General features: G+C 44.6%; 1 protein-coding gene across 14 annotated transcripts in view; it reads right to left on the bottom strand.

Annotated features, from left to right (window-relative positions):
• The window catches only part of LOC130276609 (cholesteryl ester transfer protein-like), a 264,288-nt gene that overhangs the window by 38,913 nt on the left and 201,061 nt on the right, over positions 1 to 24,314 (bottom strand). For all 14 annotated transcript variants that reach the window (XM_056526212.1, XM_056526213.1, XM_056526208.1 and 11 more), the window contains 2 exons: positions 1,399 to 1,578; positions 876 to 926 (listed from right to left, as the gene is read on the bottom strand). In XM_056526212.1, coding sequence (XP_056382187.1) covers positions 876 to 926; positions 1,399 to 1,578 — 231 coding nt within the window. The remainder of the gene's footprint in view (positions 1 to 875; positions 927 to 1,398; positions 1,579 to 24,314) is intronic.

Below are 24,314 nucleotides of genomic sequence, written 5' to 3'. Positions count from 1 at the left end.
CTGAGTTGCCCATAACAATCAATCAGATCACTTCTTTCATTTCCGAAAAGGCCTGTGACAAATGAAAGAAGGGATCTAATTGGTTGCTGTGGGCAACTCAGCAACCTTTCCTCTGGACAGGTTTTGATAAATCTCCCCCCCCCCCCCCCCCCCCCCATCATGTTTCCTTTCTAAATCAGACAATGTCCAGCGTTGCCATCAGCTCCAGTGGGACTCTACACTCATCTAATATTTAGAGTGGTCTGGGCAGAAGTGGTCTTCATGGAAGAAATGCTTCCAAAAAGCCATACTTGGCGTGGAAACAAGTTACTCAACTATTCACAAAAAAACATAAAAAAGTAAAAATTTTAAATATATAACTCTAATAGAAGACAGTTTGTTTACTGAAGAAGTTTGTTTACTGAAGAAAGAAGGTAATGGCAAGACGAACAATAACCTTATTCTTGCCCTCCACTCACTTCCTGTCCTGCGCCACATCTTCTTGGGACTGTCCAGGGGAAGTACTCCAGTGATGTCACTGCACTGTGCATGGGCTGCTGTAACCAGTCACTAGCCGCTGCAGTCATTCAAACAAGAGCACTACTCTTTCTCTACACAGGGATCATTTTGAAAGTCTTTGATTGGAGAAATGAGCCTAAGATCACTATGTAACTATGCAACATATATTTATATACTGCCTAGTTATCATACATGCCCTTTCTTTGCTAAATGTCTTCATTTAGGTAAATTTGGTTAAAAGCTAAGGCCATATAATCTTTTATTCCTCCTTGTTGTAGTATATGGCACACAGCTTTTGTAAATTATGACCATTAGATGATACAGACTTGGAAAGGACATGAAACCCCACTGTAATTATTGTGCATGCTTTACGTTACCTCTTGTAGGATTTTCTGATGGCTCTCTTCTTTATCTTTCTTTTGCATATCCTAAATACAAAAAAATAAAAAATAAATTGTGTCATTAACATGTTAGAACTGCATAATAATTTTTAATCTGTGGGTGTTCCACTGATAACTTTAGTAGGTTTTTCATGCCATCCACTTTGGATTGTTAAAAAGATGGTCATGGGTGCCCGTTATCCTATTAGGTATATATAGGATATTTATGACATATCCTACAGACCTGTCATAAGTGTTTGTGGTCAATATAATCATTTATAAGATACCAATAGAGATGAGTGAATTGTTTTTCCTGACTTGCCAGTCTATTTACAGAGCTCAGCTTTCATTTCTAAAACTGTTCTCTGGATAAGTGAAAGCTGCATTAATACTGGTTGCTATGGACACCATTGTCAGCTTTTCTGTTAGACAGTGTGTTTTTTTTTATTTTATTTTTTATAAATGAGGCCTAAATCTCTTCACGGACAACTTTTTAGGTGTCAACACTTTTTAGATTTACCTGTAGCTCAGATCCTGTTAGATTCACTGCCAAACGCTGATCAAGAAAATATCCAAGTACTAGAGAGTCCAGCAGCTGCTCAGAAAACCAGAAATAGAGCATCCTGTTGTCCGATAGAAGTGACGGGGAGTATGTGGAGGCATTGTAGAAAACATTAAGGTTCTTATAGGCCAGATAACCCTGTGAGGAAGACACACATTACAATCTAATTAAACTTCTCTTACCATGTTTAGCAAAATCTACTCCATTAAATTGCAATTTCTACCAAATAAATTTGTAAATGTGTAAGAATTTTTTTTAAAACACATTCTTTATGTCACTGGGTTAGAAAGGTGTTTAACAAAAACTAATCATGCTTTTCAGGGTGGGTGTTCACTACCATCTTAGGCTCAGTTTACACATAGCATTTTGGTCAGTATTTTGGCCAAAACCAGAAGTTGGTCTTAAGCACAGAAACATCTTTCTACTTTTTTTCTGTGTTGGTTCTTCTCCTGAATTTGGCTAATAATACTTGTGGTGGGCACTGGGATGACGTTGCAGGTTATGATAAAGATTGTAGTTCCTGGTGTGTCACGCAGCTGAGTGGTGCTAACTCAATCCCTTTGTAATCACCAAAAATAAAGATGGTTAAGCATGCAAACCACAGGAATGAGACTTATGAAACAACTTTACGGAACTCCTTCCAGAAAAATACAGCTTCTTAAATACAGCTTTGAATAGTACAACTAAAGAGTCAGAAGAATGTAGATGTGGTCCCTGTCCCTTGAAATAGTGCTTCGCTAGCAGCTTAGCTGAATGTTAGAAATCTTGAAGTGCGCTAGCACATGTATGTGAGAAGGACTTTTGCAGATGTGTGCACAGAAATTAAGGCTTCTATACTCTGTAGTTCTCAAGTCCAAATTACTGAAATTACCAGACGAAGCTCTTAACAGGTCATTAACTGTGACATAGGTACAATATAGGACTCCACTTTACTCTTTTGGTGGTAATCTGTGACACAACACTCTGAAAGGTGCATCCAGGGAAATCCTCCCTGACTTGGCAGACAGGCTGTCACTGCTCTGACCACAGACCAGGGGCGGACTGACCAGCCGGTCCGATTAGACATTGTCCGAGGGCCCGGCCAGGTAAAAGGCCCGTCGCTGCTGCTGAGGATCCGGGACACTCATCCCGGATCCCCAGGCAGACAGTGCTGCTTTCTACTATATGTGCGGCTCACACACATACAGTAGAAAGCCTCCTCTATGTGTAAGCCACATCTGCAGCCTACACAGAGAGGTGACGTGACCTCTGCCCCCACGCAGCATGCAGTGCAATTGCCGATTGTGTCACTCATCGGCGCCTGCACTGTGGAGGAGAGAAGACGTGGGTCCTGCTTCTGAGGAGATCGCTTCATGGGACATCAGATGAGCATCTTTTTTTTTTTTTTAGAATCCTAGGGGAAAGGGGGGGGGGTAACTTCTGCCTATACTTATGTGGAAAGGGGGCGGGGGGTTAACTGCTGCCTATACCTATGGGGAAAGGGGGTGGGGTTTTAACTCTGCTGCCTGTACCTATGGGGAAGGAGGGGGTTAACTCTGTTCATATACCTACAAGGAAAGGGGGTTAACCCTTCTCCCTATACCTACAGGGATGGGGGGTTTACTCTGTTGCCTATACCTACAGGGAAAGGGGGTTAAACTCTGCTGCCTATACCTACAGGGAAGAGGGGGAGGGCTACCTAACTTTATACCTGGATACCTAACTACTTACCTACATACCAGGCCATCTAACTACCTACATGTCACATTTGGGCAGGGAAGGAGTGCACACTATTCTCCCCTATCCCTGCCTACTTACATACCCACCCTAGGCAACGGGTCCTTAACCACGGGGACAGTCCCTCCCTAGACAAGTGAAGGAAGTCAAAATAATAAAATACAATAATTCAGACACAGGTCAAGGTACAGACAGACTAACAGAAGCAAAACTAACGCACACATTAAAGTCAAAGTCCACTATCCGCATCAAAAAACGGATGATGCAAAAAAAGAGAGAGAAAGGCCCAGTAGGAGGCACCTTGTGTGTTACCCTAATAAAATAGAGAATGAGCCCAGCAATGGGGGATAGATGTGAAGTCTATAAAATGGCCCCTCACCTAGAGCATATAGATATGCGCATATAACCTCGATCGAGGTACTGTAGAACTTGGATCCCGTAAAGGCCCACAGGCGTCAAGAAAACTGGATAGTTATCCCGTGTTGAGATCGGTGCAAAAGGAAGAAAAGGTGACCTTAGAAGTAGGTGTCAGGTGTCCATGGAAGAAGTCATAACCAAGTAATGGAGGTGAGATGAAGTGGCAATTTATTTCAAGGTAAAATTATGCGTTTCATGGCGTACAAACCCCTTCTTCAGTTTCAGCAAATTCATACAATAGCATGTGCAGCATAGCTTTTTATATACACATGGTGGTCAGGTCAAAAGGTCAGAGGGGCATGCACAGTAAAGGAAATCAAATACACAGTACAGGAAATTAATAAAATAAAGTGTGAATAATAGCATCAGGAAACGTCTTTAGGGGATTTGAAAAAGCTTCTTATACTCATTGGTAACATAATATAAACAAAGGAGCACATAGAGGATCGTCCGGGTAAGGTTTGCATTGAGGCTTTGTCCGCAATTAGAGATTTCATGCGTTCCTCTGCTGGTAAACAAAGACATGTTAGTGATAGTAAACATAGCGGAACAGGGCCGCGTGTTGGTTGCTAGGGATGCATCTCTAGGGGCCACGTCTCTGCAAACAGAAGCAGGAGCAGAGCGAGCGAGGTAGATATCGCAGCTCTGTATACAGAAAACAAAGTGCGTCCCTGATTCAGGGAGTGGAGTGTGCGGTATGCTAATAGAAGGTGAGGTGTTCCCTTAGGGAATATATCCCAGTAAAATCTAAATGAAAAGAAATGTAAATGGAAAAAAATGGGGTTTGTTTTGTAGGTGAGATTCATAGAATATGACATGAAGTAGCTTTTGGCTATATAAGTGCAATTAAATGTAGGGTGGGGTATATGGGTATAGGTATATATGGGAAATGGAACAAGTGGAGTGTGATAATTTGAAATATAAAAGAGAATAAATATGTTTTGCTGCAGTAGGCACTGCAAATAAAAAGAGGCCGACGGGGTATATATATATGTATATATATTATATAAGATCCAACAATAACGCAGCACTCCAAAGAACGGTGAAAAAAAGTGTTGATTTATTCCTGTCACATCAGTACAAGTTTCTTCTGCTAATATGGAGCCATTTTCAAGCTTCATAGGAGCAGAAACGTTGCTTGTACTGATGTGACAGGAATAAATCAACACTTTTTTTCACCGTTCTTTGGAGTGCTGCGTTATTGTTGGATCTTATTTAAACTGAGGACTTTTGGTCAAGAAGTTTTTGGACGCTGGCACCCACACATTGAGGCTGAGTAGTGCTGCAATACTTTTTTGGTTTATATATATATATATATATATATATATATATATATATATATATAGTAGAAATAATAGATCAAGGGGAGCACCGTGCACCAGGATTCCAGATCCGCCCGGGTGCCAAGCTTCGGGAACCGACCAACTCCCAGATAATATGTAGAATCAAGTAGAAGCGGCACACCAGTATACCAATGAAAGCGTGGGTTTATTCACACATCTGTGCAGAAAAGCTACGTTTCGGCTCAACAATAGAGCCTTTCTCAAGCATGAGAAAGGCTCTATTGTTGAGCCGAAACGTAGCTTTTCTGCACAGATGTGTGAATAAACCCACACTTTCATTGGTATACTGGTGTGCCCCTTCTACTTGATTCTATATATATATATAAATATATATATATATATATATATATATATATATATATACATGTGAGTACACATACTTTGCAAAAATATGAATATAGATATAAGTATATGTCGAGATACAATATATATAATAATGTAGAGATAAATACATATAAATACAATATGTGTGGAAATATGCATAAAGTAGTATGGCTATACATGTATAGATAAAATGGAGAAGACTAATACATAAAAATATATACGGTAAGAGTTGTATGTATAAAATGGGTTTCTTACGGTACTCTATAGAGTTGGCTGATAGACAATTTACAGGAGGGCTAAAATGTGGAAAAAGAAGAACATTTGGTAAAAATGCATAAATCAAGTAATAAAAGACATCCAGCAATAATATTCATAGTATTATAAATTACTCTCAATTGCTTCATTCAGACCAAACGGTTGTAAGTTTTGTATTTTAAAAATCCAAAAATTCTCCCCATGTCTGAGGCGTTGGAGAGCGTCTTTATTTATGTGCTCAATAGCAATTATTTTGAAATCTGGAAAGTTCCCATCGTGGTGTGTGGACGCATAGCGTGATACGCTGTGTAATTGATATTTCAACATCACATTCCTCCTGTTTGTGCGATTTTTGAGGCATTGTGTAGTCCGGCCCACATACTGGGGGCCGCAAGTGCACTGTAATAAATAAATAACATATTGAGATTTGCACAACATGTAAGATTTAAAGGGGTATTCCGGGAATTTTTTTTATTTGACTATGCTACAGGGGCTGTAACGTTAGTGTAGTTCATAATATAGTGTCTGTACCTGTGTGTGACGATTTTCTCACAATTCTTCTGTGATTTTCCCCTCACTATTTATTTTTACCAGCATACAAAATGACTGTTGTCTCAGATTTTTCCCACCTTGCAATGCGGCCGAGACCTGACTCACTAGTCAGCTGGGGACAGGGAGCCTGTCTACTTCAATGGGTGGAGGGATCAATCTGCAACTAATGCAACAGCTGGAGGCACCCTGATTGAAAACCAAAGGTCTGCAGCTCATTTATGTTTCAATGGGTGGGATAGCTGATGTGTGGGAAGGAGGAAAATAGAATTGTGGGATTTGTAGTAAAAAAAAGAACAGTCAAACAGGAAATACAAGTTCACAAAAAGCTAGCCACAGTGTTATGGTAATCTCATGACTTTTAGCCCAAGACAAGTGCACATCCTTCATAACCATGTCCATTACTGTCTGCCAGGTACGTACTAAAATCCCCTTATAACCCCTTTAATAGTGAAGGTCTCCTAGGTTACTTGAGATTGGAATTCAATAGCTTTATGTATTATATTTGAGCAACATTTGCAACGTGGGTGGTTACATTTATAGCAACCATTTTTTTGAAGAAAACAGGATGAGCTGGATTTTACTGGTTTCACATTGCTTGGTGCTAAGATATTTTTAAGTGAATGTGCTTTCGAAATGTCACCTGTGATTTTGTAGGGAGTTCTGTTTTTAGGTAAGAGTCATTTAGAAGAATATGCCAATGTTTGGCCAGTATGGATTTGATGTTTTTGTTGTTCCTGGAAAACGTGGTAATGAAATTACAATATCGGGAATTTTGGGGTATTTCAGATGTGGCGATTTTGCTGATGGTTTTTGATAAGCACTCTCTTTGTGTTAGATTCCTCGCTCTAGTTTTCGCAGCAGTAATCACATTTTTGGGGTATTTTTTGGCCCGGAACCTGCCAGTCAGAATTTTACTTTGTTTTAAATAGTCAGAATTTAAGATGTAATTGTGACGAATTATTTTAAATTGTTCATAGGTTATGTTTAAAAGCCATTGTTTGTAGTGGCAACTTCTAAAATCCAGCTAGCTATTACTGTCGACCTTTTTAAAAAAAAGTTTTGGTATTAAGTTCATTGTTGTCTGTGTGGAACACACAGACATCAAGAAATTCTGCATTGTTCATATATATTTCGTGGGTGAAATTTAAACCCCATTCATTAGTATTGATGTATTTTAGTAATATTGTATAGTAAAAAATATCGTCTATATTTCTCTTGTAGTATATACAGTGATGAAATAGGGGGTTAATATGTATGTTGTCATCTTCAAACCGCCCAACAAATACATTTGCAAAGCTGGGCACAAAATGCATGCCCATCGTGGTGCCTTTCTGTTGAATAAAAATATGATTTAAAAATGAGAAATAGTTGTGAGTTAAAATAAATTCTATCCCTTTCAGGACAAACTCCTTTTGTTCTGTGGGTATGGTGTTGCCCTTGTCTAGATAAAAAGAAATTGCATTAAGACCCAATTGATGGTCTATTATCGTATATAGGGACGATATGTCCATAGTTACAAAAGGTTACTCTTTTTTTTCCATTTGACTTTTAAAATAGAGGAAATAAAATCACTTGTATCTTTTAAAAAGGACTCCAAGGAGATTACATATCTTTGTAAAATTAGATCTACATAGTGGGATAAATTTGCTGTGATAGAATTTATGCCTGAAATTATTGGCCTTCCTGAAGGAATAATGTGGACTTTGAGCAGGCAGTAAAAAATTGGGAGAGCCGGTTCAGGGATCAAAATATATTCTGTTTCCTGTTTAGTCAACGTGCCCTTTTTAGAATAGAGCCTTACTAGTTCTTTTAATTTGTTATTAAATTTTGTAGTAGGGTTAAATGATAATTGTTTATAGACTACGGTATCTGAAAGTTGTCTATAGGCCTCAGTGATGTAATCTTGTCTGTTTAATAGGACAATTCCACTCCCTTTATCGTCTGGTTTGATCACAAGGTTTTCATTCTTAGATAGATTTATAATAGCCATTTTTTCTTTATTAGATAGGTTGGAATGGTGTTGTTGGTATTTGTTTTCAGGTTTTCAAAATCACAGGATATTAAAGAAAAGAAAATCTCTATGAAATTTCCACAATGGTGAAGTGGATAGAATTTTGACTTAGGTCGAAGGTCTGTTTGAAGGGGGGGGGGAGGGTGTGAATGTAATGATATTGGATGCTTAGTTGAGAGTAGGGGAATTTGTACGGAAAGTTTTAATCCCTGCAGAGTCTTTGATATGGAAGTGGTGTTTTATGGTTAATTTTCTATTGAACGAATGAAGGTCAAGGAATAGTTGGAAATCATTGAAATCACTAGATGAGCAGAAAGAGAGGCCTCTCTCCAGAACCATTCATTCAAATGGTGATAGAGAGTGGGACGATAGATTGAAGATTTTCACTAGGTTTGCCTCTGTGCTTTGTGGGGGAGTTTCCTTTTCTTAAGTTCTTCTTTCCCTTCTCACTCGTCCACTTCTGCACCCTCTCTTTCTAGATTTTTTCTTTTTGTAGTTTACAAGGCTGGAGCTATGTGGAATTGTTCTGTCGAAATTATGTTTAGTGTCGGTTGGAAGGGAGATGTCATGGTGAGAGGTAGGCCTATAAAACAGTAGTGTCTTCTGTATTAAGGGAATGATCTGAATGGGTCGTGGGTGCTAAAGGGGTATAAAAAAATGTGATCAGAGGGATGTTTAGCAGTAGGGGTATTGTGGATAGTGAGAAGAGAGTCTTCTGAGGATAGTTTGGCAATGGAATCAAACCGACCAGATGGGAGAGTGAGATTGGTGACATGCGATTGTTCTTTGAGTAAGGCCAGTAATTCACCGGGGACTGTTTGGGGAGTGGAATTAACTTGTGCTTGGTGTGTTATGATATGGTTGCATATGACTGTGGAAGGTGTAATGGAATGATTATGGATCTTGGATGTAAGGTTAGGAGGTGACGGGTTACGTAAGGGGGGGGTATGTGATATATTGTGGGCCGGTTTACTTGAGATGCTGTACTGGGGGTTGTGGGTTTGAACTTGGGGGAAGATATAAAAGTTCTAGTGTGTTGTCGGTTGGAGGATTGGGAATGATTGGATTTGGTGAATTGGTGATTGTAACTGCGAATGGAACTCCTCCGCTTGGGCTTATTCTGTGGCGGTATTTCTCTAATTCTCATTTTTAAAGCGAGGAATCTAACACAAAGGGAGTGCCTTTCAAAAACCATCAGCAAAACCGCCACATCTGAAATACCCCAAAATTCCCGATATAATTTCATTCCCACATTTTCCAGGAACAGCAAAGACATCAAATCCATACTGGCCAAACATTGGCATATTCTTCTAAATGACCCTTACCTAAAAACAGAACTCCCTACAAAACCACAGGTGACATTCCGAAAAGCACGTTCACTTAAAAATATCTTAGCACCAATCTGAAACCAGTAAAATCCAGCTCATCCTGTTTTCTTAAAAAAATGGTTGCTATAAATGTAACCACCCACGTTGCAAATGTTGCTCAAATATAATACATAAAGTTATTGAATTCAAATCTCAAGTAACTTAGGAGACCTTCACTATTAAATCTTACATGTCGTGCAAATCTCAATATGTTATTTATTTATTACAGTGCACTTGCGGCCCCCAGTAGTGGGCCAGACTACACAATGCCTCAGAAATCGCACAAACAAACATCGGAGCAATGTGATGTTGAAATATCAATTACACAGCGTATCACGCCATGCGTCCACACACCATGATGGGAACTTTTCAGATTTCAAAGTAATTGCTATTGAGCACATAAATAAAGATGTTCCCCAATGCTACAATTGCCTCAGACAATGGGAGAATTTTTGGATTTTTAAATTACGAACCTTACAACCGTTTGGTCTGAATGAAGCAATTGAAAGTAATTTATAATACTATGAATATTATCGCTGAGGGTCTTTTATTACTTGTTTTATGCATTTTTACCAAATGTTCTTCTTTTTCCACATTTTAGCCCTCCTATAAATTATTTATCAGCCAAGTCCATAGAATACCGTAAGAAACCTATTTAATATATAACTCTTATATATTTTTACATTTTTATGTATTAGTCTTCTCCATTTTATCTATACTTTTATAGCCATACTACTTTATGCATATTACCACACATATTGTATTTATATGTATTTATCTCTACATTATTATATATATTGTATCTCTAACATATACTTATATCTATATTCATATTGTTACGCCGAGCGCTCCGGGTCCCCGCTCCTCCCCGGAGCGCTCGCAGCGTTCTCTCATTCGCAGCGCCCCGGTCAGACCTGCTGACCGGGTGCGCTGCGATATTACTCCCAGCCGGGATGCGATTCGCGATGCGGGACGCGCCCGCTCGCGATGCGCATCTCGGCTCCCGTACCTGACCCGTTCCCCGTCTGTGTTGTCCCGGCGCGCGCGGCCCCGCTCCTTAGGGCGCGCGCGCGCTGGGTCTCTGCCATTTAAAGGGCCGCTGCGCCACTGATTGGCGCAGCAGGCCTAATCAGTATTCTCACCTGTGCACTCCCTACTTATACCTCACTTCCCCTGCACTCCCTCGCCGGATCTTGTTGCCATTGTGCCAGTGAAAGCGTTCCCCTGTGTGTTCCTAGCCTGTGTTCCAGACCTCCTGCCGTTGCCCCTGACTACGATCCTTGCTGCCTGCCCTGACCTTCTGCTACGTCCGACCTTGCTCTTGTCTTCTCCCTTGTACCGCGCCTATCTTCAGCAGTCAGAGAGGTTGAGCCATTGCTGGTGGATACGACCTGGTTGCTACCGCCGCTGCAAGACCATCCCGCTTTGCGGCGGGCTCTGGTGAATACCAGTAGCAACTTAGAACCGGTCCACCAGCACGGTCCACGCCAATCCCTCTCTGGCACAGAGGATCCACCTCCAGCCAGCCGAGTCGTGACAGTAGATCCGGCCATGGATCCCGCTGAAGTCCCACTGCCAGTTGTCGCCGACCTCACCACGGTGGTCGCCCAGCAGTCGCAACAGATAGCGCAACAAGGTCACCAGCTGTCTCAACTGACCGTGATGCTACAGCAGCTATTACCACAGCTCCAGCAACAATCTCCTCCGCCAGCTCCTGCACCTCCTCCGCAGCGAGTGGCCGCTTCCAGCTTACGATTATCCTTGCCGGATAAATTTGATGGGGACTCTAAGTTTTGCCGTGGCTTTCTTTCGCAATGTTCCCTGCACTTGGAGATGATGTCGGACCAGTTTCCAACTGAAAGGTCTAAGGTGGCTTTCGTAGTCAGCCTTCTGTCTGAGAAAGCTCTGTCATGGGCCACACCGCTCTGGGACCGCAATGACCCCATCACTGCCTCCGTACACTCCTTCTTCACGGAGATCCGAAGTGTCTTTGAGGAACCTGCCCGAGCCTCTTCTGCTGAGACTGCCCTGCTGAACCTGGTCCAGGGTAATTCTTCTGTTGGCGAGTACGCCATCCAATTCCGTACTCTTGCCTCCGAATTATCCTGGAATAATGAGGCCCTCTGCGCGACCTTTAAAAAAGGCCTATCCAGCAACATTAAAGATGTGCTGGCCGCACGAGAAATTCCTGCTAACCTGCATGAACTTATTCATCTTGCCACCCGCATTGACATGCGTTTTTCCGAAAGGCGTCAGGAGCTCCGCCAGGATATGGACTTTGTTCACACGAGGCGGTTTCTCTCCCCGGCTCCTCTCTCCTCTGGTCCTCTGCAATCCGTTCCTGTGCCTCCCGCCGTGGAGGCTATGCAAGTTGACCGGTCTCGCTTGACACCTCAAGAGAGGACACGACGCCGCATGGAGAACCTATGCCTGTACTGTGCCGGTACCGAACACTTCTTGAAAGATTGTCCTATCCGTCCTCCCCGCCTGGAAAGACGTATGCTGACTCCGCACAAAGATGAGACAGTTCTTGATGTCTACTCTGCTTCTCCACGCCTTACTGTGCCTGTGCGGATATCTTCCTCTACCTTCTCCTTCTCTGCTACGGCCTTCTTGGATTCCGGATCTGCAGGAAATTTTATTTTGGCCTCTCTCATCAACAGGTTCAACATCCCGGTGACCAGTCTCGCCAGACCCCTCTACATCAATTCTGTTAACAATGAAAGATTGGACTGTACCGTGCGTTACCGCACGGAACCTATCCTAATGTGCATCGGACCTCATCACGAAAAAATTGAATTTTTGGTCCTCTCCAACTGCACTTCTGAAATTCTTCTTGGATTATCGTGGCTTTAACCAAGAAAAATGCCAATCCCAAGTCCTGGTCCCCCCAAGCGGAAGACGCATTTAAACATCTCAAGTCTGCCTTTTCTTCCGCTCCCGTGCTCTCCAGACCTGACCCATCTAAACCCTTCCTATTGGAGGTAGATGCCTCCTCAGTGGAAGCCGGAGCTGTCCTTCTACAAAAAAATTCTTCCGGGCATGCTGTGACTTGTGTTTTTTTTTCTAGGACCTTCTCCCCGGCGGAGAGAAACTATTCCATCGGGGATCGAGAACTACTGGCCATTAAATTGGCGCTTGAGGAATGGAGGCACCTGCTGGAGGGATCAAAATTTCGAGTTATCATATACACTGATCACAAGAATCTCTCCTACCTCCAGTCTGCCCAACGACTGAACCCTCGCCAGGCTAGGTGGTCGTTGTTCTTTGCCCGTTTTAACTTTGAAATCCATTTTCGCCCTGCTGACAAGAACATTAGGGCCGATGCCCTCTCTCGTTCTTCTGATGCCTCTGAAGTGGAGGTCTCTCCGCAACACATCATTCCTCCGGACTGTCTGATCTCCACTTCTCCAGCTTCCATCAGGCAAACTCCTCCAGGGAAGACCTTCGTTTCTCCACGCCAGCGTCTCGGGATTCTCAAATGGGGACACTCCTCCCACCTCGCAGGCCATGTGGGCATCAAAAAATCCTTGCAACTCATCTCTCGATTTTATTGGTGGCCGACTCTGGAGACTGATGTTATTGATTTCGTGCGGGCCTGTACTGTCTGTGCCCGGGATAAGACTCCTCGCCAGAAGCCTGCTGGTCTCCTTCATCCTCTGCCTGTTCCTGAACAGCCTTGGTCACAGATTGGTATGGACTTTATTACGGACTTGCCCTCATCCCGTGGCAACACAGTTGTTTGGGTGGTCGTTGATCGATTTTCCAAGATGGCACATTTTATTCCTCTTCCTGGTCTTCCTTCAGCGCCTCAGTTGGCAAAGCAATTTTTTGTACACATTTTTCGCCTTCACGGTTTGCCCACGCATATCGTCTCAGATAGAGGCGTCCAATTCGTGTCTAAATTCTGGAGGGCCCTCTGTAAACAGCTCAGGATCAAATTAAACTTCTCTTCTTCTTATCATCCCCAATCCAATGGGCAAGTAGAAAGAGTTAATCAGGTCCTGGGTGACTATTTACGGCATTTTGTTTCCTCCCGCCAGGATGACTGGGCAGATCTTCTACCATGGGCCGAATTCTCATACAACTTTAGAGTCTCCGAATCTTCTGCCAAGTCCCCATTTTTCGTGGTGTACGGCCGTCACCCTCTTCCCCCCCTCCCTACTCCCTTGCCCTCTGGTTTGCCCGCTGTGGATGAAGTGACTCGTGATCTTTCCACCATATGGAAAGAGACCCAAAATTCTCTTTTACAGGCTTCATCCTGGATGAAAAGATTTGCTGATAAAAAAAGGAGAACTCCCCCCATTTTTGCTCCCGGAGACAAGGTATGGCTCTCCGCTAAATATGTCCGCTTTCGTGTCCCCAGTTACAAACTGGGACCACGCTATCTTGGTCCTTTCAAAATCAAGTGCCAGATCAACCCTGTCTCTTACAAACTCCTTCTTCCTCCTTCTCTCCGTATTCCCAATGCCTTCCATGTCTCTCTCCTTAAACCACTCATCCTTAACCGCTTCTCTCCCAAAGTTGTTTCTCCCACTCCAGTTTCCGGATCTTCTGACGTCTTTTCTGTAAAGGAGATTCTAGCATCCAAAACGGTCAGAGGTAAAAGATTCTTCTTGGTCGACTGGGAGAATTGCGGCCCTGAGGAGAGATCCTGGGAACCTGAGGACAACATCCTGGACAAAAGTCTTATCCTCAGGTTCTCAGGCTCCAAAAAGAGGGGGAGACCCAAGGGGGGGGGGGTACTGTTACGCCGAGCGCTCCGGGTCCCCGCTCCTCCCTTGGTAAAGATGTGGGCACCTTGGAGGCGATCAAAGAGTTCAGAGATAAGAGGTAGAGGATAGCGGTTCTTTACCGTGATTTTATTAAGACCGCGGTAGTCAATGCAAGGACGTAGGGAGCCATCTTTTTTGGACACAAAGAAAAATCCAGCTCCGGCAGGAGAGGAGGATTTGCGGATAAAGCCCTTTTTTAAATTTTCCTGGATGTACTCAGACATAGCAAGAGTCTCTGGGGCGGACAGAGGATAAATTCTGCCCCGGGGTGGAGTAGTGCCCGGGAGGAGGTCAATGGGACAGTCATAAGGCCTGTGAGGAGGTAGAGTCTCAGCTTGTTTTTTGCAAAATACATCAGCAAAGTCCATATAGGCCTTAGGGAGACCGGTTACAGGGGGAACCACAGGGTCACGGCAGGGAGTACTGGGAACCGGTTTAAGGCAGTTCTTGAAACAAGAGGTACCCCAACTCTTGATCTCCCCTGTGGACCAATCCAGGGTTGGGGAATGGTGTTGAAGCCAGGGTAGTCCAAGGAGAATTTCAGAAGTGCAATTGGGGAGGACCAAAAACTCAATTTTTTCGTGATGAGGTCCGATGCACATTAGGAGGGGCTCCGTGCGAAAACGTATGGTACAGTCCAATCTTTCATTGTTAACACAATTGATGTAGAGGGGTCTGGCGAGACTGGTCACCGGGATGTTGAACCTGTTGATGAGAGAGGCCAAGATAAAATTTCCTGCAGATCCGGAATCCAAGAAGGCCATGGTAGAGAAGGAGAAGGTAGAGGCAGATATCCGCACAGGCACAGTAAGACGTGGAGAAGCAGAGTTGACATCAAGGACTGTCTCACCTTTGTGCGGAGTCAGCGTACGTCTTTCCAGGCGGGGAGGACGGATAGGACAATCCTTCAGGAAGTGTTCGGTACCGGCACAGTACAGGCAGAGATTCTCCATGCGGCGTCGTGTCCTCTCTTGAGGTGTCAGGCGAGACCGGTCAATTTGCATAGCCTCCACGGCGGGAGGCACAGGAACGGATTGCAGGGGACCAGAGGAGAGAGGAGCCGGGGAGAAAAAACGCCTCGTGCGAACAAAGTCCATATCCTGGCGGAGCTCCTGACGCCTTTCGGAAAAAACGCATGTCAATGCGAGTGGCTAGATGAATGAGTTCATGTAGGTTAGCAGGGATTTCTCGTGCGGCCAGAACATCTTTAATGTTGCTGGATAGGCCTTTTTTAAAGGTCGCGCAGAGGGCCTCATTATTCCAGGATAGTTCTGAAGCAAGAGTACGGAATTGTACGGCGTACTCGCCAACGGAAGAATTACCCTGGACCAGGTTCAACAGGGCAGTCTCAGCAGAAGAGGCTCGGGCAGGTTCCTCAAAGACACTTCGAATTTCCGAGAAGAAGGAGTGTACGGAGGCAGTGACGGGGTCATTGCGGTCCCAGAGCGGTGTGGCCCATGACAGAGCTTTTCCAGACAGAAGGCTGACTACGAAAGCCACCTTAGACCTTTCAGTAGGAAACTGGTCCGACATCATCTCCAAGTGCAGGGAACATTGAGAAAGAAAGCCACGGCAAAATTTAGAGTCCCCATCAAATTTATCCGGCAAGGATAGTCGTAGGCCTGAAGCGGCCACTCGCTGCGGAGGAGGTGCAGGAGCTGGCGGAGGAGATGATTGTTGAAGCTGAGGTAGTAGCTGCTGTAGCATCACGGTCAATTGAGACAGCTGGTGGCCTTGTTGCGCTATCTGTTGTGACTGCTGGGCGACCACCGTGGTGAGGTCGGCGACAACTGGCAGAGGAACTTCAGCGGGATCCATGGCCGGATCTACTGTCACGATGTCGGCTGGCAGAAGGTGGATCCTCTGTGCCAGAGAGGGATTGGCGTGGACCGTGCTAGTGGACCGGTTCTAAGTCACTACTGGTGTTCACCAGAGCCGGCCGCAAAGCGGGATGGTCTTGCTGCGGCGGTAGTGACCAGGTCGTATCCACTAGCAACGGCTCAACCTCTCTGACTGCTGAAGATAGGCGCGGTACAAGGGAGTAGACAGAAGCAAGGTCGGACGTAGCAGAAGGTCGGGGCAGGCAGCAAGGATCGTAGTCAGGGGCAACGGCAGGAGGTCTGGAACACAGGCTAGGAACACACAAGGAAACGCTTTCACTGGCACAATGGCAACAAGATCCGGCGAGGGAGTGCAGGGGAAGTGAGGTATACATAGGGAGTGCACAGGTGAACACACTAATTAGAACCACTGCGCCAATCAGCGGCGCAGTGGCCCTTTAAATCGCAGAGACCCGGCGCGCGCGCCCTAGGGAGCGGGGCCGCGCGCGCCGGGACAGGACCGACGGAGAGCGAGTCAGGTACGGGAGCCGGGGTGCGCATCGCGAGCGGGCGCCACCCGCATCGCGAATCGCATCCCGGCTGGAGGCAGGATCGCAGCGCACCGGGTCAGTGGATCTGACCGGAGCGCTGCAATAGCGAGAGTGTAGCGAGCGCTCCGGGGAGGAGCGGGGACCCGGAGCGCTCGGCGTAACAACTCCCTACTTATACCTCACTTCCCCTGCACTCCCTCGCCGGATCTTGTTGCCATTGTGCCAGTGAAAGCGTTCCCCTGTGTGTTCCTAGCCTGTGTTCCAGACCTCCTGCTGTTGCCCCTGACTACGATCCTTGCTGCCTGCCCTGACCTTCTGCTACGTCCGACCTTGCTCTTGTCTTCTCCCTTGTACCGCGCCTATCTTCAGCAGTCAGAGAGGTTGAGCCGTTGCTGGTGGATACGACCTGGTTGCTACCGCCGCTGCAAGACCATCCCGCTTTGCGGCGGGCTCTGGTGAATACCAGTAGCAACTTAGAACCGGTCCACCAGCACGGTCCACGCCAATCCCTCTCTGGCACAGAGGATCCACCTCCAGCCAGCCGAGTCGTAACACATATTTTTGCAAAGTACGTGTACTCACATGTATACATATTTCTTTTATATATGTGTGCGTCCAAGCTACCCTATCGGCCTCTTTTTATTTGCAGCGCCTAGTGCAGCAAAACATATTTATTCTCTTTTATATTTCAAATTATCACGCTCTACATGTTCGGTTTCCCATATATACCTATACCCATATACCCCACCGTACATTTAATTATACCTATATAGCTAATAGCTACTTCATGTCGTATTCTATGTATCTCACCTACTCAACAAACCTCCTTTTCTCCATTTATATTTCTTTTCATTTAGATTTTACTGGGATATATTCCCTAGGGGAAGCGCCTCACCTTCTACTAGCATACCGCACACTCCACTCCCTGAATCAGGGACGCACTTTACTTTCTGTATACAGAGCCGCGATACATACCTCGCTCGCTCTGCTCCTGCTTCTGTTTGCAGAGGCGTGGCCCCTAGAGACGCGTCCCTACCAACTAACACGCAGCCCCGTTCCGCTATGTTTACTATCACTAACATGTGCTCTTTGTTTACCTGCAGAGGAACGCATCAAATCTCTAATTGCGGACCAAGACTCAATACAAACCTTACCCGGATGATCCTCTATGTGCTCCTTTGTTTATATTATGTTACCAATGAATATAAGAAGCTTTTTCAAACCCCTTAAAGAAGTTTCTTGATGCTATTATTCACACTTTATTTTAGTGATGTTTTTCATGAAGTTTTTTAAGTATTTGATTTCCTTTACTGTGCATGCCCCTCTGACCTTTTGACCTGACCACCATTTTGATTTTCATTAGTGTGTATATAAAAAGCCATGCTGCACATGCTATTGTATAAATTTGCTGAATCTGAAGAAGGGGTTTGTACACCCTGAAATGCATCATTTTATGTTTTACCTTGAAATAAATTGCAACTTCATCTCACCTCCATTACTTGGTTCTGACTTCTTCGGACACCTGAGCGCCTACTTCTAAGGTCACCTTTTCTTCCTTTTGCACCAAAAAGCAGGAGTTGCCAAAGTACAAAATCGCTAAAACCAGAGAAGAGTCAGAGAGCAGAGCCACAGGGTCAAAATGCCAGACATTACAGATACAGTAGAAAGCTAGCTAGGAGTACAAATTGAGCTCTTTAGCAGGCAAAGACTGAGAGTAGACTGCCAGCTTGTATGGTGCCATAGCAGGTGCTCCAATCAAGGTCAGATGACCAGTCCAGACAGCCGGGCGTAATCCAGCAACAATAAAACAACAAAGAACCTGTCAGAACCTTTTAACCCTATAGGTTCTGACACTACATACCTGGCTACCTAACTATGTACATACCTGGCCTTTATACATGGCTGCCTAACTACCTAGGAAGACCCCTACCTACCTACCTGGCTAGTCACCTACCTACACATATGGCTTCCTGATCTACCTACATAGTTACCTATTTACCTAGCTTCCTACCCACCTGCCCTTTTACTGCGCAGGACACCCAGGAGGGCATTTTTACAATGTTTGGGCCTGCAGATGGGTAGATTATGTAGAGGAGTGGAGGACACTAGAAAAATGTAGAGTCTGACATGTTTGTCCTTTAGATGTTAAGAGATCAACATGGTGGTCTGATCCAAACGGAGAAGAAAAGGAAAGAGGACGCTGCTGATCAGAAAAGACGTAATTGTGACTCCCAAAATGTAACTGTAATCACTTATGTGGTACAGATTCTGTGTACTGCTGATATCTACCGCCATATAGTCCTATACAGTATATAATCATTTATATGGTATACAAATCTCTGTAAAGCTGGTATCTACTGCTATATGGTCCTGTATGTAATCACTTATATAGTATACAGATCCTGTATAGTATATTGGTATGTGTATAGTGGTTTTATTCAGTACAGTATGGCGGTATTATCCAGTTATTGTGTGGTGGTATATATTTCCTCCTTTTATACCAGTATTATTGGTCATAGAAATTTACCTACTTTACCAAAAGTGTTTCTTACATAAATACATTTTAGTTTATTGTGTATGGGATTTGGGCAAAATAGGGGTGTGGCAGAAGATTGACGAGCTGCGGAACATTGCCTATATATTTGGTCCAGGGGCCCCGAGTGTTGTCAGTCGGCCCCAGCCACAGACCCTAAACAGATCAGCCCTTGTTCAGTTCTATTCTTTCTGGAAAATTCACTCCTCTTGGCGGCTAAGATAATGTAGACGGATGTGTCATTGCAGCGGGACTGGAACTAATTTAAGGACAGCGACTTTTAGGTACATGTGGTACTGACTTGAGCTAGCTAAAGTACATGGCAAAGGCCAGACCTTGACTACTGTAGAACTGGTTTAAAGGGTGTAGGCAGCCAGCAGATAAAGTGGTGGAAAGTAGATACATGCCAAGTAGGTTGCTGTATCAACTAGTAAACTTCCAGGGTTGTCAAGGAGGCCGATCCAGCAGTGCGCTTCAGCATTTCCATGCAGCATTTCAAGTTGCAGCAAAGAAACTGCAATATATGTGTTACCGAAGTCCCGGGCTTTGGTGGGGAAAAAGAGCATTTTTAGTCAGTATCAGTAGGGTACTTACCTGTGCATAGTTAGCATAGCTGCCTTGCAGATTAAGGCTAGGTTTCTACTTGGCCCCACAAAAACGCACGAAAAAAATTACAGAAAAAAAGACACAGCATTTTCCCGTGTTTTGCAGGGTTTTTTTCTTGCATTTTTTGCCTTTGAATAAAAATCGCATTTTAGGCCCCTTTGCCGATTTTTCATAATTTGTTGGGAACCAAAAAAAAAGAAAAGAAAAGGATGCAGTAGCGATGGAAAAAATTTATTTAACAAAATTTTAATACATTTTTAACCCCTTAACGACGCAGGACGTATATTTACGTCCTGCACCGGCTCCCGCGATATGAAGCGGGATCGCGCCGCGATCCCGCATCATATCGCGTGGGTCCCGGCGCTAATCAACGGCCGGGACCCGCGGCTAATACCACACATCGCCGATCGCGGCGATGTGCGGTATTAACCCTTTAGAAGCGGCGGTCAAAGCTGACCGCCGCTTCTAAAGTGAAACTGAAAGTATCCCGGCTGCTCAGTCGGGCTGTTCGGGACCGCCGCGGTGAAATCGCGGCGTCCCGAACAGCTGATCGGACACCGGGAGGGCTCTTACCTGCCTCCTCGGTGTCCGATCGACGAATGACTGCTCCGTGCCTGAGATCCAGGCAGGAGCAGTCAAGCGCCGATAATGCTGATCACAGGCGTGTTAATACACGCCTGTGATCAGGATGAGAGATCAGTGTGTGCAGTGTTATAGGTCCCTATGGGACCTATAACACTGCAAAAAAAAGTTAAAAAAAAGTGTTAATAAAGGTCATTTAACCCCTTCCCTAATAAAAGTTTGAATCACCCCCCTTTTCCCATAAAAAAAATAAAATAGTGTAAAAAAATAAATAAATAAACATATGTGGTATCGCCGCGTGCGTAAATGTCCGAACTATAAAAATATATCATTAATTAAGCCGTACGGTCAATGGCGTACGCGCAAAAAAATTCCAAATTCCAAAAAAGTGTATTTTGGTAACTTTTTATAACATTAAAAAATGAATAAAAAGTGATCAAAAAGTCAGATCAAAACAAAAATCATACCAATAAAAACTTCAGATCACTGCGCAAAAAATGAGTCCTCATACCGCCCCGTACGTGGAAAAATAAAAAAGTTATAGGGGTCAGAAGATGACATTTTTAAACGTATAAATTTTCCTGCATGTAGTTATGATTTTTTCCAGAAGTGCGACAAAATCAAACCTATATAAGTAGGGTATCATTTTAACCGTATGGACCTACAGAATAATGATAAGGTGTAATTTTTACCGAAATATGCACTGCGTAGAAACGGAAGCCCCCAAAAGTTACAAAATGGCGTTTTTTTTTCGATTTTGTCGCACAATGATTTTTTTTCCCGTTTCGCCGTGCATTTTTGGGTAAAATGACTAATGTCACTGCAAAGTAGAATTGGCACTGCAAAAAATAAGCCATAATATGGATTTTTAGGTGGAAAATTGAAAGGGTTATGATTTTTAAAAGGTAAGGAGGAAAAAACGAAAGTGCAAAAACGGAAAAACCCTGAGTCCTTAAGGGGTTAATATAGTGTGTGTGTTTCACTAGATTTTTTCGATATTTCTTACATTTTTTTAGGTAGTACTATTACTCCCATCATGGAACAGACTGTTCCGGGATGGGAGTAGTAGTACCTGTACTAATAGACATATCGCCCCGGGTGTCACTCCTGACACCCGATGCGATCATCCATAAAATAGCATAGATGTGGAGTGGCTCTATATAGCGCTCGCATCTCTGCTCTGTACTCCGGGCCGGCCAGTGATGTGAATAGAAATTCTACTCACTTATTCTTATTTTCTGCCCAGAGTGGGGATTGGACGGATGGTTGCAGCCTATCACAGCTCTCAGAGGTAAATATGAATGTTCTATCCATATCACTGGCCGGTCGGAGTACAGAGCAGAGATGCGGAGCGCAGGAGAAAGCCGCTCCGCATCTCTGCAATAGATAGGATGATCGCATCGGGTGTCAGAAGTGACACCTGCTGTGATGTGTCCTTAACTGCAGGTACTATTACTCCCAACATGAAGCACACTCTGCTCCATGCTGGGAGCTGTAGTACCTGCATTAATAGACAGATCGCAACAAGTGTAACTTCTTACATCTGTTGCGATCTGTCTATTAATGCAGGTACTACAGATCCCAGCATTGAGCAGAGTGTGCTCCATGTTGAGAGCAGTAGTACCTGCAGTTAAGGAAAGATCACAGCGGATGTCACTACAGACACCCGCTATGATCCTCCTGTATAATGTATAGATGCTCTTCTATGGTCTTCTATACACCTCTTCATATTTCCCACAGAGAGTTGTGATTGGCTGAAACCATCTGGCCAATCACAGCTCTCTGCGGGAAAAATGAATAGGTGTATATATACGGCAGTGCAGGGGACCATAGAAGAGTGGCCGGCCGCATCTATGCATTATACAGAAGGATCGCAACGGACCCGGGTGATCTGTCAATTAGTACAGGTACTACTGTACTACTGATAAGATGTATTAGGCCGGAGTACACCTTAAAAGTCTGCTGTTCCTAGAACTCAGATGAGGAGTGTGAGAACCTGAGGAGTTGTTTGCCATTTCATCCATATTGTGCTACAAGCTGGAGCACACAAAGCTGTCCTGGGAATCAGGGAGGAGATAGACTGGCGTCTCTGCACCAGGACTAACCCCCACTACATGCACACAAAGCTGCCCTGGGAATCAGGGAGGAGATAGACTGGCGTCTCTGCACCAGGACTAACCCCCACTACATGGTTGTGTAAGGACTTTAAGTTGGAGTCATGTTTTTGTTTGTTCTGAGTTTAAACGGCTGATGTTAAAAGCTGCTGTTATGTTCCTGCTGGTATGTTTTTAATAAACTATTTTGTTTTTGCACCAACATCCTGCTTGTTTGTGTACCATTTGTGCAGCTAATTCCCATAAGGGGGTACTCTGGGGAACTAAACCCATAGCCCATCCTTTCACTCTCACCAACCTATTTATTTCAATAAATATCATTCATTAGTTATATAGAGTAATTCCCCATCTTTTAGCTGTCACTTACATGCTGGGAGTGAAATCAAAACCGAATTACCAGGGAGTCAGGAAATATGCTGGGAGTGAGGGAAATATGTCATCATCAAATCCACCTTGTCTTTGTTGAAAGCGCTAACTAAGAGTAGCCCCCACCCTCCTGGAAGACAAACACCACATGGTTTCTGTCTTGTGTAGGGGGTCTAGCTTCACAGCCACACCTCCCCTCCTTGTGTGAGGATCTTGCCGCAGCGCGGAGATCCCGTGCGGGCGCATGGTCCCCATAGCAGGGAATCAATTTCATTACAGCCGCAGCACGAATAACATTGCAGCTGTAGTGCTTCGGCTAACACAGCAGGAGATATCCTCTTGCTGTGGTAGCCGAACTCACACTGAAGGGAACAGAGTTTGAGACAGCATACTTGTGGTCACATGACACGCGCACCCCCCCCCTCTTCCCAGCCCCCCCCCCAGGAACCAATGGTAGGGGCAGGTGTGCGCATGTCAGCCAATGCAGCTGTCTGGTCCAGCACTGGAAAGTGCTGAGTCATGTAACACATTCCATGGCAAAACATAAAATATGGCACTACACCGGCTGAAAAACAGCCCAGCGTCTCCTGGGAAGATTCTCAGTCACAACTCAGCACATAACACTGCTCTTTGCCTGCTGTAGATCTAATCACTGGCTGCTGCCATTCAGAGCATAGCATGATTTATTGCTGGAGGGAAGGATAGTTTGAAAGAAAAGTGTGCTTACAACAGCTTGCTCTTCTGACTGTTGCTGTGTAAGAGGGGGCGTGAAAGAGGAGTTTCAAAAACAGGAGTTTGAAAGCAGGAGGTTGAGATCGCTGTGAGTGTTAATTTCTAAACCCACAAGGTCTACAAAAAATTTTAAGTGTAATTTTGACTGTCTGTTTTTTCCTATACATTTGTGAAATCCCCATAACTAGATGGCCTCCATGTTGGAAAATGCAGTCCAATGTATATCCTGTTCAATGTATGCAATCCTTGAACAACAGTTTGAGGGTGCATATTGTTGTGCGAGATGTGTGCTAGTTGTCCGTTTGGAAGCCCAGATCCTGCATCTAGAGGGGCGACTGGCAACAATGAGAAGCATTAACAACATGGAGAGGAGTCTCCTGCTCACTGAGCAGGCACTCTCGGGAATAGAGGTGGGGGAGGACAGTGGGACGGAGTTGCAGGACAGTCAGGCAGTTAGCTGGGTTACAGTTAGAAAGAGGGGTAGGGGAAAAAGTGTCAGGGAGGCTAGTCCTGAACTGGCACACCCCAACAAGTTTGCCCGCTTGGCAGATGAGGGGGATGCCATTACAGAGCTAGCAGAACTGCAGCAGGATACCGCCTCTGACCGCCAGGGGGGTGTCTGCTCCAGTAAGGAGGGAAGGAGGAGTACAGGGCAGGCCAGACAGGTACTAGTGGTGGGGGACTCAATTATTAGGGGGACAGACAGGGCAATCTGTCACAAAGACCGGGATCGCCGAACAGTGTGTTGTCTGCCTGGCGCACGAGTTCGGCACATCGCGGATCGGGTTGACAGGTTGCTGGGCGGGGCTG

This window comes from Hyla sarda, chromosome 6, assembly GCF_029499605.1.
Source record: "Hyla sarda isolate aHylSar1 chromosome 6, aHylSar1.hap1, whole genome shotgun sequence".
NCBI lineage: Eukaryota > Metazoa > Chordata > Amphibia > Anura > Hylidae > Hyla > Hyla sarda.
The sequence above is the reverse complement of the archived record's forward strand: the minus strand, read 5'-3'. Positions and strand labels throughout refer to the sequence as shown.